General features: G+C 44.5%; 1 protein-coding gene across 1 annotated transcript; it reads right to left on the reverse strand.

Annotated features, from left to right (window-relative positions):
• Nucleotides 1-1347: 1347 nt before the first annotated feature.
• On the reverse strand, nt 1348-11896 carry LOC115775486 (major histocompatibility complex class I-related gene protein-like). Its single transcript, XM_030723016.1, is given in 8 exon segments — nt 1348-1453; nt 1455-1602; nt 1605-1682; nt 11109-11188; nt 11190-11367; nt 11370-11384; nt 11688-11751; nt 11753-11896. Coding segments are annotated over 8 exon segments (798 nt in total). The 5' UTR covers nt 11882-11896.
• Nucleotides 11897-13248: the final 1352 nt, after the last annotated feature.

Genomic DNA, 13248 nt, shown 5'->3' on the forward strand with positions numbered 1-13248 from the left:
TGAAAACTTTTCTGTTTGACCAGGCTTTCTGTTGACTTTATTTTATTATTATTTTTTTAATATGGTAATGTTAATATGTTTTTAAAATGGTGTTTTATCTTTTGTTTTTTTTTGATATTATGTTTTAATTATTGTACAGCACTTTGTGACTTTTTGTCTGTGAAAAGCACTAAATAAATAAACTTTACTTACTTACAACAATCGCTCTATCACCTGAATCCTGTTGCTCTTATGTGAGAAGCTGATGCATTGGCTTATGGTATGCTGCAAATTTCAGTGTGGCTGCAACTATCGCTTAATTTAGTAATCGGGTATTCTATCAATTATTCCATCAATTACCCGAGTAACTGGATAAGAAATACTTTTTTCACATTAACAGTTCATCTGCATATTTTACCTTCCGTGCAGTTTTTCCCTGTGTGAAACAAACAGGGTGGATGGAGCAGCTACAAAGTTCTCTTTTCTTCACTTACTCATCAGGTGGTTGATGAAGGACCTCCAGCTGTTTCCCAGTAAAGGTTTAATGGCAGTTACAGGGAAAAAAGCTTTCTTCGGCTCCATCTGAGCTCACCGGCTCCGCCTCTTTGCACTTGTGCAGACAGACTGCAGGTAAATCAGCTGACTGCTGCTGTTGTGTTATCAGTGTTTATGTTGAAAAACTGGGGGCTGTAATCTTGTAATGCTTTATATTCACAAGCATTCTCCTCAATACGTTTCTATTGCAGGTCTATAGTCACTAATCAGGGATTAAAGTATAAAAACTATTTTGACGGGGAAGGGGTCCTTCTGGTACTGTTCGGTCACCAGTGCTCGCTAGCAGTATGTCCGGGAGCTGAAGTAGAGAAAAACCCTAACCCTAACCCTAACAGCTGAAATTCTCAGCACAGCGAGCACAACACACAAACACGCATAGAGCAGTGGAGGCATGGAAAAACATGTCAGCGATGATCCACTCAGTGTTAAAGGGAATCCGTCGCAGCGACGGAAAACTGAGGGGCGTTATTTCCTGATCCCCACTCCATTCCAGTAGCTGGTGGTAATGCAGCTTTAAGCTGTTTTGGTCAACCACAAACCCACAAGAAGAAGAAGACTACGGAGAACTTTAATGCAGCTAATGTGGGTTGGATCGGATTGGATTACATTTTTTTTTTCTTTCCGATATCCGATCCAGTAATTTAGGCCAGGATCAGACCGATACTGAATATCGGATCGGCACATCCCTAGTTTGAACCTAAGTTAGTGTTAGAATTATGCTCTGAAAAACAGGGACATAAACTGACACTAAGGAAAAAGAAGTTATCATCCAACACATTAAAAACTCATGAGCTGCAGGACTGTTACAATAAACTAAGGGTGTGTTTGTCTCCTGATCTCAGTCTCACCTTCATTGCTCCTGATTCCTGCTTTGTCCAGTTTGGTGATGATGTCCTCCCTCACACCTGAGAGCTGAAACACAGCTGTACCTGTCCCAGTCCTCACGTGTGACTGCTGAAAAGTCCAGATCAACACTCATCTGGAAGGTCTGGTCATTGTTGGGGAGGATCTCTCCTTTGTGCACACCTTCATAAAGCTCCTCACCATTTTTCTTCCAGACCAGCTCGCTCTGTTGGGATAGAAACCTGTAGCGTGGCAGGTGATGGGAGAGGAGGAAGACCTCTGGAGGAGAGACACTGAGGGAAGGACTGCAGAGAGAGCAAAATGTTACTGCTTATCTTATTTTATTTTATTATTGTTGATAAATCTGCAGCAGCAGTAACATAAAGATGAACTATAATAACTATTCCATCCATCCATTCTCTCCCGCTTATCCGGGGCTGGTTCGCGGGGGCAGGAGCCTAAGCAAAGAAGCCCAGGCTTCCCTCTCCCCAGCCACCTCCTCCAGCTATCTGGAGGGACCCCAAGGCGTTCCCGGGCCAGCCGAGAGATATAATCCCTCCAGCGTGTCCTGGGTCTACCACGGGGCCTCCTCCTGGTGGGACATGCCCGGAACACCTCATCCAAGAGGCGGCCAGGAGGCATCCTAATCAGATGCTTGAGCCACCTCAACTGGCTCCTTTCGATGTGGAGGAGCAGCGGTTCTACTCTGAGCCCCTCCCGGATGGCCGCACTCCTCACCTTATCTCTAAGGGAGAGGCCAGCCACCCTTCGAAGGAAACTCATTTCTGCTTGTATTCGCAATCTTATTCTTTCGGTCACTACCCAAAGCTCGTGACCATAGGTGAGGGTAGGAACTTAGATCGACCGGTAAATCGAGAGCTTTGCTTTTACACTAAGCTCCCTCTTCACCACGACAGACTGGTGCAGCGTCCGCATCACTGTAGAAGCAGCCCCGATCCATCTGTCGATCTCCCGTTCCCTTCTCCCATCACACGTGCACAAGACCCCGAGATACTTGAACTCCTCCACTTGGGGCAAGACCTTGTTCCTGAGCCGGAGAGGGCACTCCACCCTTTTCCGGCTGAGGACCATGGCCTCAGACTTAGAGGTGCTGATTCTCGTGGCCGGCCGCTTCACACTCTGCTGCGAACCCTTCCACTGCGAGCTGGAGGCCACCCCCCGATTCAATTCAATTCAATTCAATACAATTTCAATTCAATTCAATTTTATTTATATAGCGCCAAATCACAACAAAGAGTCGCCTCAAGGCGCTTTGTATTGTAGGTAAAGACCCTACAATAATACAGAGAAAACCCAACAGTCAAAAACGACCCCCTATGAGCAGCACTTGATGACAGTGGGAAGGAAAACTCCCTTTACAGTAAGAAAACTCCAGCAGAACCAGGCTCAGGGAGGGGCAGTCATCTGCCGGGACCGGTTGGGCTGAGGGGAGAGAAAAGACATGCTGTGGAAGAGAGCCAAAGATTAATAACAATTAATGATTAAATGCAGAGTGGAGTATAAACAAAGTAAATAAGTGAATAAAAAGAAACAGTCTTTTGTGGGAACCCCCCCAACAGCCTAGGCCTATAGCAGCATAACTAAGGGCTGGTTCAGGGTCACCTGATCCAGCCCTAACTATAAGCTTGATCAAAGAGGAAATTTTTAAGCCTAGTCTTAAAAATAGAGAGGGTGTCTGTCTCCCGAATCCAAGCTGGAAGCTGGATCCACAGAAGTGGGGCCTGAAAGCTGAAGGCTCTGCCTCCCATTCTACTCTTAAGTATCCTAGGAACCACAGGTAAGCCAGCAGTCTGAGAGTGAAGTGCTCTGTTGGGGTGATATGGTACTATGAGGTCTTTGAGATAAGATGGGGCCTGATTATTCAAGACCTTGTATGTGAGGAGAAGGATTTTAAATTCTATTCTAGATTTAACAGGGAGCCAATGAAGAGAAGCCAATATGGGAGAAATCTGCTCTCTCTTTCTAGTCCCTGTCAGTACTCTAGCTGCAGCATTTTGGATCAGCTGAAGGCTTTTCAGGGAGCTTTTAGGACAGCCTGATAATAACGAATTACAATAGTCCAGCCTAGAAGTAATAAATGCATGGATTAGCTTTTCAGCATCACTCTGAGAAAGGATGTTTCTAATTTTAGAAATATTGCGCAAATGCAAAAAAGCGGTCCTACATATTTGTTTAATATGTGCATTGAAGGACATATCCTGGTCAAAAATGACTCCAAGATTTCTCACAGTGTTACTGGAGATCAAAGTAATGCCATCCAGAGTAAGTATCTGGTTAGACACCATGTTTCTAAGATTTGTGGCCGAGTACAAGAATTTCAGTTTTATCTGAATTTAGAAGCAGGAAATTAGAGGTCATCCAGGCCTTAATGTCTTTAAGACATTCCTGCAGTTTAACTAATTGATGTGCGTCATCTGGCTTCATTGATAGGTAAAGCTGAGTGTCATCTGCATAACAATGAAAATTGATGCAATGCTTTCTAATAATACTGCCTAAGGGAAGCATGTAAAGAAATATCTGTTTACTTCGAGTGTTTCTTTTCCTCATTTGCAGCCGCTTACTAACAATCATGAATTAGGATACAGGCCTAATGTGTGTAGAAAGTATCATCAAATAGATTACTTTAACATATTTCGCTTTTAAAATGGAGTTGAGTAAAATGTATATTTTTTAGGCTGTAAGGATTGGCTAGTTTTTCAAAAGACGATTCACAAAGAACCTATTTTAACCCTTAGACACGGCGTTATAAATTTGCTGTTGCCAGAATGGCAATGACCAAGTCGTAGTGCATTATTCAAGGCCCTGTGTTATGTCATATTATAGTGTAGTACGGTAGTTAACTTTTCAATGACTATTACAGCGTTCCACTGGTGGAGATATAGTGCAACAGATGTCGCCACGACAGCGCAGGTGGCTGAGCCTTTATCAATGCTGTGTGGAGATGAACCGTATTGTTTTCCAACAGCAATTGTAAAATAGCTTGGTATAATTCCATGAACAATACAGGAATATTCGAATTATATTTGTTAAGGGAGTGTTGAGGAACGATACAACACCGCATAGCTCGAGCACTCGAATGCCGAGATGTAGGTTTTATTGCGTTAATCAAGCCAACGTTGTCCCCTACTGGGCATAACAGGACATAGCTGGAAAGCTACCTCTACAATATCAGAATAGGTTAAGCCCGACACAGGCTACAGAAGGCCTAATTAAAATAAAAAAACAAAAAACCTTTTTACCGGGATTCCCGGGAAATGGCTCATCTTTTCCCAGGATATGATTCATGTCATTTTCGGGAAAAATATAAACCCTACTGAGGTCCAACAGGACAAGAACAGAGATGAGTCCACTGTCAGAGGCTGTAAGAAGATCATTTGTAACCTTCACTAATGCTGTTTCTGTACTGTGATGAATTCTGAAACCTGACTGAAACTCTTCAAATAAACCGTTCCTCTGCAGATGATCAGTTAGCAGAAGCCAACAGAATCGCATCATCTGAAAAGAGCAGAGATGAGACTCTGAGGCCACCCAGGAAGAAGCCTTCTGTCACCTGGCTAAACATAGAAATTCTGTCCATAAAAATTATGAACAGAATCGGTGACAAAGGGCAGCCCTGACGGAGTCCAACACCCACAGGAAACGAATCCGACTTATTACCGGCTATACGGACCAAGCTCTCACTGCAGTTGTACAAAGACTGAATGGCCTGCAACAACGGGCCAGATACCCCATACTCCCGCAGGACCTCCCAAAGGACACCTCGAGGGACACGTCGAATGCCTTCTCCAAGTCCACAAAGCACATGTAGACTGGTTGGGCAAACTCCCATGCACACTCGAATATCCTTGAGAGGATAAAGAGCTGGTCCAGCGTTCCGCGACTAGGATGGAAACCGCATTGTTCCTCCTGGATCCGAGGTTTGACTAACGGATGGACCCTCCTTTCCAGCACCCTGGCATAGACCTTACCGGGGAGGCTGAGGAGTGTGATCCCCCGAAAGTTGGAGCACACCCTCTGGTCTCCCTTCTTAAAGATGGGGACCACCACCCTGGTCTGCCAATCCAATGGCACTGCCCCAGATCTCCACACGATGTTGCAGAGGCTTGTCAACCAAGACAGCCCTACAACATCCAGAGCCTTCAGGAACTCAGGGCGAATCTCGTCCACCCCAGGGGCCTTGCCACCAAGGAGCTGTTTAACTGCCTCAGTGACCTCACCCCCAGTGATGGTCAAGTCATCTCCCTCGTCTCCAGACTCTGCTTCCACTACAGAAGGCATGTCAGTGGGATTCAGGAGGTCCTCGAAGTATTCCTTCCACCGTCCGACTATAGCCTCAGTTGAAGTCAGCAGCACCCCACCCGCACTGCTTTCCCCTCCTGAGTCACCTGATGGTTTGCCAGAATCGCTTCGATGCCGTCCGAAAGTCTTGTTCCATAGCCTCACCAAACTCCTCCCACACCCAAGTTTTTGCTTCGGCCACTGCCTGAGCTGCATTACCGCTTGGTCTGCCGATACCTGTCAGCTGCCTCCGGAGTCCCACAGGCTAACCAAGCCCGATGGGACTCTTTCTTCAGCTTAATGGTTCCCTTCACCTCCGGTGACCACCATCTGGTTCGGGGGTTACCACCACCACAGGCACCAACCACCTTGCAGCCACAGCTCTGAGCAGCAGCCTCAACAATGGAGGTGTGGAACATGGTCCATTCGGACTCAATGTCCTCAGGCTCCCTCAGAATGCTGTAGAAGTTCTGCCAGAGGTGGGAGTTGCTTTCTTCCTGCTCTTGACGGAGACGGTCGCATTCTATCTCTCTCCCTGCCCTCCCTGTCTCTCCTGCTTGCTGCTTGCTGTGAGAGCGTCTCTTACACACTGTCCGAATAAGAATAAGATTGAGAGCAACATGGATCTGGCAAACTGGGCCCTCAACACCATTGATCGAATTTTTTCCACTATGACATCGGGGAAAGGGGAGCCTGTGTGTCCGAGTGGAACAGACCCGTTGGATACGTGATCGATTCTTGGAGCTCGTGGAGACCTGTGTGCTTCTCAGCCCTCGAGGTTGAAGACATGGAAGACGTCTACATATTCGGCTATTTGGTAGCGGTATCTCTTCTGTTTGGGCTCGGAGGATACCTGATTTACCGGTAAATCAAGAAAATCTGGGCGGCAGTTCGACATCTGCAGAGGCTGCCGACCCAGGTGGATGGGCTGTCCAGGGCCGTACAAACTCAGACTCAAAGCCTGTTGGACCTGAGCCGTAAAGCTGGTGAGTAGCCCAGCTGAGAACGTGCTCGCAGGCGAGAGGGGTTCGATCTGGAGATAAAGTTCGGTTCTGCACGGTGAGGACGGTAACAAATGAATTTGGAATATTGGATTACTGAATGGGTTCCCCAGTGAGACTGAAGGCTGTTGGAAAAAAACAAGCAGCCTGTTCCAAAACAACATCTGCATTATCAGGAATTTGGCTCCCTAGCCGGCCTTGGCTGGCAATCATATCTCTCCAGGCCTATGTGTGATGGTCGCTCTCCCCCTCAGCCCTCACTGTGATTTGTGAAGCTGGATCTGGTGTACCACGGCCGCTGATGAATTTCCATCACTATCAGTGAACTGTTGTGGCTAGGAGCTGGCATCTGGGCTCCACAATGGCCCCACCCTCTCATCTCCGTCTGCATCCCCTCCTGACCTGACCTTACCCACCATATTGCTATCCTGGCTTTAAATGTGCAAATATGCTTTTGCTGAGGTGCTTTTTGGAACCTCGTACGGTGTTTATAATGAATACAGTACCAGATGATTTTTTTTAACCTGCCTATCCCAGTGTATCTCTTTCTGTTCTTCTGCTAAAGGTAGTGCTGCGAGTCAGCTGCATGACCTCAGGACACCTGTCCCCCCTGTTTGTTCTGTTTTTTTTTGTATTTCTTGGATGGGCGTTCTGGAACGCAAATTTCATTATATGTTTTCATTATATGTTTACATATATATGACAATAAAGTCTTCTTGATTGAAGATCTCCCGGACTGGGGCTTCTGCCAGGCATTCCCAGCACACCCTCACAATACGTTTTGGTGTGCCAGGTCTGTCCAGCATCTTCCCCCGCCACCTGATCCAACTCACCACCAGGTGGTGATCAGTTGACAACTCAGCGCCTCTCTTCACCTGAGTGTCCAGAACATACGGCCGCAGATCTGATGATACGATTACAAAATCGATCATCAACCTGCGACCTAGGGTGTCCTGGTGCCATGTGCACTTATGGACATCCTTATGTTCGAACATGGTTGTCGTTATGGACAAGTAATGGTTTGCACAGTAGTCCAATAACAACACTATTCAGGTTCAGATCAGGCAGGCCATTCCTCCCAATCACGCCCCTCCAGGTCTCACTGTCATTGCCCACGAGAGCATTGAAGTCTCCCAGCAAGACTATGGAGTCACCAGATGGAGCACTCTCCAGCACCCCGCCCAGCGACTCCAAAAAGGGTGGGTACTCTGAACTGTCATTCGGCGCATAAGCACAAACAAACAGTCAGGACGCAGCAGGAAGGTGCAGGGAAACTACCCTCTCGTCCACCGGTGTAAACTCCGACGTACAGGCAGCAAGCCGGGGGGATACCAGTGCAGAGCAGCTACCTAAACTCTGCTCCCAGTGAGGTCGATTATCTCGTCAATAGTTTTACATCCTCACTGCGTACGACTTTGGATGCTGTGGCTCCTCTTAAAAGGAAAGCTTCAAATCAGAAGTGCCTGACTCTGTGGTATAATTCACTAACGCACAGCTTAAAGCAGATAACCCGTAAGCTGGACAGAGAATGGCGTCTCACTAAATTAGAAGATGCTCATTTAGCCTGGAAAAAGAGTTTGTTGCTCTATAAAAAAGCCCTCCGTAAAGCTAGGACATCTTACTACTCATCATTAATTGAAGAAAATAAGAACAACCCCAGGTTTGTTTTCAGCACTGTAGCCAGGCTGACAAAGAGTCAGAGCTCTGTAGAGCTGGGTATTCCTTTCACTTTAACTAGTAGTGACTTCATGGATTTCTTTACATATAAAATTTTAGACATTAGAAAAAATTATTCATAACATCTCAAAGATTTATCTTCATGTTCGGCTGCTTTCAGCACTGCTGGTATTTGTTTAGACTCTTTGGCTCCAGTTGATCTTTCTGAGTTAACTTCAATAGTTACTTCCTCCAAACCAGCAACATGTTTATTAGATCCCATTCCTACTAGAATGTTCAAAGAAGTCTTTCCAATTATTGATGCTTCAATCCTAAAAATGATCAATCTGTCTTTATTAGTTGGCTATGTACCACAGGCCTTCAAGGTGGCTGTAATTAAACCTCTACTTAAAAAGCCATCACTTGACCCAGCTGTCTTAGCTAATTATAGGCCAATATCCAACCTTACTTTTCTCTCAAAGATCCTTGAAAGAGTAGTTGTAAAACAGCTAACTGATCATCTGCAGAGGAACGGTTTATTTGAAGAGTTTCAGTCAGGTTTCATAATTCATCACAGTACAGAAACAGCATTAGTGAAGGTTACAAATGATCTTCTTACAGCCTCTGACAGTGGACTCATCTCTGTTCTTGTCCTGTTGGACCTCAGTGCAGCTTTTGATACTGTTGACCATAACATTTTATTACAGAGATTAGAGCATACTATAGGTATTAAAGGTACTGCACTGCAGTGGTTTGAATCATATCTATCTAATAGACTCCAATTTGTTCATGTAAATGGGGAGTCTTCTTCACACACTAAGGTCAATTATGGAGTTCCACAGGGTTCTGTGTTAGGACCAATTCTATTTACACTGTACATGCAGTATTATTAGAAAGCATTGCATCAATTTTCATTGTTATGCAGATGACACTCAGCTTTACCTATCAATGAAGCCAGATGACGCACATCAATTAGTTAAACTGCAGGAATGTCTTAAAGACATTAAGGCCTGGATGACCTCTAATTTCCTGCTTCTAAATTCAGATAAATCTGAAATTCTTGTACTCGGCTCCACAAATCTTAGAAACATGGTGTCTAACCAGATACTTACTCTGGATGGCATTACTTTGATTTCCAGTAACACTGTGAGAAATCTTGGAGTCATTTTTGACCAGGATATGTCCTTCAATGCACATATTAAACAAATATGTAGGACCGCTTTTTGCATTTGCGCAATATTTCTAAAATTAGAAACATCCTTTCTCAGAGTGATGCTGAAAAGCTAATTCATGCATTTATTACTTCTAGGCTGGACTATTGTAATTCGTTATTATCAGGCTGTCCTAAAAGCTCCCTGAAAAGCCTTCAGCTGATCCAAAATGCTGCAGCTAGAGTACTGACAGGGACTAGAAAGAGAGAGCAGATTTCTCCCATATTGGCTTCTCTTTATTGGCTCCCTGTTAAATCTAGAATAGAATTTAAAATCCTTCTCCTCACCTACAAGGTCTTGAATAATCAGGCCCCATCTTATCTCAAAGACCTCATAGTCCCGTATCACCCCAACAGAGCACTTCACTCTCAGACTGCTGGCTTACTTGTGGTTCCTAGGATACTTAAGAGTAGAATGGGAGGCAGAGCCTTCAGCTTTCAGGCCACTCTTCTGTGGATCCAGCTCCCAGCTTGGATTCAGGAGACAGACACCCCTCTATTTTTAAGATTAGGCTTAAAACTTTCCTTTATGATAAGCTTATAGTTAGGGCTGGATCAGGTGACCCTGAACCAGTCCTTAGTTATGCTGCTATAGGCCTAGGCTGCTGGGGGATGTTCCCACAATAGACTGTTTCTTTTTATTCACCTTATTTACTTTGTTTATACTCCACTCTGCATTTAATCATTAATTGTTATTAATCTCTGGCTCTCTTCCACAGCATGTCTTTTTGCTCCCCTCAGCCCAACCGGTCGCGGCAGATGACTGCCCCTCCCTGAGCCTGGTTCTGCTGGAGGTTTCTTCCTGTTAAAGGGAGTTTTTCCTTCCCACTGTCACCCAGTGCTGCTCATAGGGGGTCGTTTTTGACTGTTGGGTTTTCTCTGTATTATTGTAGAGTCTTTACCCGCAATACAAAGCGCCTTGAGGCGACTGATTGTTGATTTGGCGCTATATAAATAAAATTGAATTGAATTGAATTGAATACAAGAATACCCACCCCAGCTCGCCGCCTCTCACCGAGGGCAACTCCAGACTGGAACAGAGTCCAGCCCTTCTCCAAGAGACTGGTTCCAGAGCCCAGGCCATGCGTTGAGGTGAGCCCAACTATATCTAGCTGGTATCTCTCAACCTCACGCACTAGCTTAGGCTCCTTCCCCACCAGAGAGGTGACATTCCATGTCCCAATAGCCGGGGATCGGTCCGCCAGGGCCTTCGCCCTCGGCCACCGTCCGACACACACTGCACCCGACCCCTACGAAACTAAAACTAACTAAAATTAAGTTATGCAAATAGTTTGTTTTATTTCTAATACAGTTTTAAAATTAATCACTTTCTTTCTCCATAATGTACAACAAAAATGATCAAAGATGCCAATAATCAGACCCCCCCCATTGCTTTTTTAATTTTTCTATCACAAGAACAGTTTTACAAAATTAGTGTCTAACTTATTTTTTCAACCACAGACAAAATCATTTTCTTTGACAGTTTTTTAGCTCCAAAATGAGCGTCCTAAAATGAATAAAACATTCCTTCCAGAATCTGAGGAAACAAAATCAAATTTTTATACCTGTTCTCTTCAAACTGTGTCGACCATAGTTCACGTATTTCTTCAGCCAGCCAACACAGACCTCAGTTAAATATTTTTTTCTGCATATTTAAATCATCATCATGATCCCACTTCAGTTTGGTTCTGACAGCCTGTTCTTTTGGAGCGATCCATGTTTGTGTCTTCAGATCAAATACTATGAAATCTTCTCCATCATAGCCATACTGAAGAAATCCTCTAATATCTTCGTACTCATCATCCCACTCACAGCCATAAAACAGTGGACAACGTGGACACCTGAGAGAAAAAGAGGCAGAATCAGCCAACCATCATGTGAGGTCCATGATGAGACAGTGGAGGTCAAATGTCACTTCATCTCTGTTAATTACTGTGTCTGGAGACAGGCCGGCACATAATACAACTTCAAATTATACCACGATCACAAATGAAGCAAAACATGCGAGCTAACGAATATGGTCCTTTAAAAGTTCCAGTTCTGACAGATCAGATGGTAGAAAAAGAAAACTGTGGTGATGGGATACAGATGAGTGATGGGTGATGGACACAAAGAATATTGAAAATAATTAATCTTAAACAAACCTCCAGTTTGGCTGAAGCGCTGCCTTCGCATTTCAATATCGTCTCTGAACGTTTGCTGGGTGTTATTGAACCCCTTGAATCTCTGTGGCCCAGTACTGTGGATCGTACTCTGTGGCTTTTTTTATCCAGTCCTGTGTGGGCTCTGCTCTCCGGCTGCTTGCTGTCATAGTGAATGATGGAACGTCATTGATCATCCCGACTAACACCAAACTTCCTGGGAACTCTGGATCCCAGAAAGATCCAGTGTAGAAATACTGCAGCAAAGTGAGTCACTGTAAGAACAAGTTATATATATTACATTTTATAACATCCAGTGTTTTAACTTATTTTTTACATCAGCAACACATGGTAGACTCTAATAAAGTCTATATGCCAAATACAAACACTCACTAATACATCAATGGTAACTTATTTATAAAAAGGCTTTTTAATCCTGAGGTGCTGAAATTCACTGGAAACACATACAGTAACTTAATCATCACATTCATTTATGAAAATCAGTCTGAGCCGTGTTTTCTAAACAGTTCAGTCCTGTAACGTAAACATAAACAAAGGCCCAACTTAAAACTAGAGTGGAACCTGCTACATTGTAGCTACGCTGTAACCAGAAACCCCTCCGAACCCCTGCAGCTCAACCTAACGTGCACTTCCCTACAAATGTAACTAAGAGTGAGGACCCAGGAGCAGGGCTGCTCGATAAATTAATAAATAAAAATGCAATACTAGTTATCATGACTAACAATACTAGGAAGAAACTGCTTTATTTACTGTTTACTCGGAGAGGTTCTAAATTGTCCCAATCTTAAGTGGTACTACTGGGCTGCACAACTGAGCTCTATTATGTTCTATTTTTCAAACAAAGAGAATCCACACTGGGTGGAAATGAGTCCCCTAATTTAAAACTAGCACTTCCCACCTTTATGCACTCTGACACAGTAAGAAACCTGCAGAAAACAAGTAAGAATCCCATTCTGAGGCACATGACAGAAATTTAATCCAAAATGGCCATAATGGGTTTGTTGCACCAGGAAGAGCAGATGCAGTATTTAAAACATGGGCATTCCTGTCATGGTCCCCGCCCTCTCCGGGCTAGCGTTCCCCAGTATTGTTGTCTTCTTTGTGCAGGTATTGTTTCCGGGGCAGGCTCGGTGTTTTCTCCACCTTCTTACCAGCCTCTTCCGGCAATGAGTTTGCACACCTGATGGCAATTGCTAATCACTCACCTGCTCTTCCTGAATGCTCACCTGACAAGTAGGGACAGTGTAGATCATTCAGATGAATGATTGTGCATTTTTGCAATGTGTGTACTATATTGGATGCCGTACTTGTAGCAGCCCGGGCTCCACTATTGGTTTTTCCAGATGCAGACACGTGTGAAGCTGTCGCTTTCAGGCTGCCATAAAAACCGCTGTTAACTAAGTCAATCTCCTCACTCATTTCGACATGGTGTCAAAAGATGTTTGGATCTGCAGTGCGTGAGTCCGTTTTTTTCCTTCTTTTTTTTGCCAAACATTGAAAGACTCGCAGCTTGCTAACTATGGCGGGGGGATTTCGCAGACCC

This window comes from Archocentrus centrarchus, unplaced genomic scaffold (genome assembly GCF_007364275.1).
Source record: "Archocentrus centrarchus isolate MPI-CPG fArcCen1 unplaced genomic scaffold, fArcCen1 scaffold_156_ctg1, whole genome shotgun sequence".
NCBI lineage: Eukaryota > Metazoa > Chordata > Actinopteri > Cichliformes > Cichlidae > Archocentrus > Archocentrus centrarchus.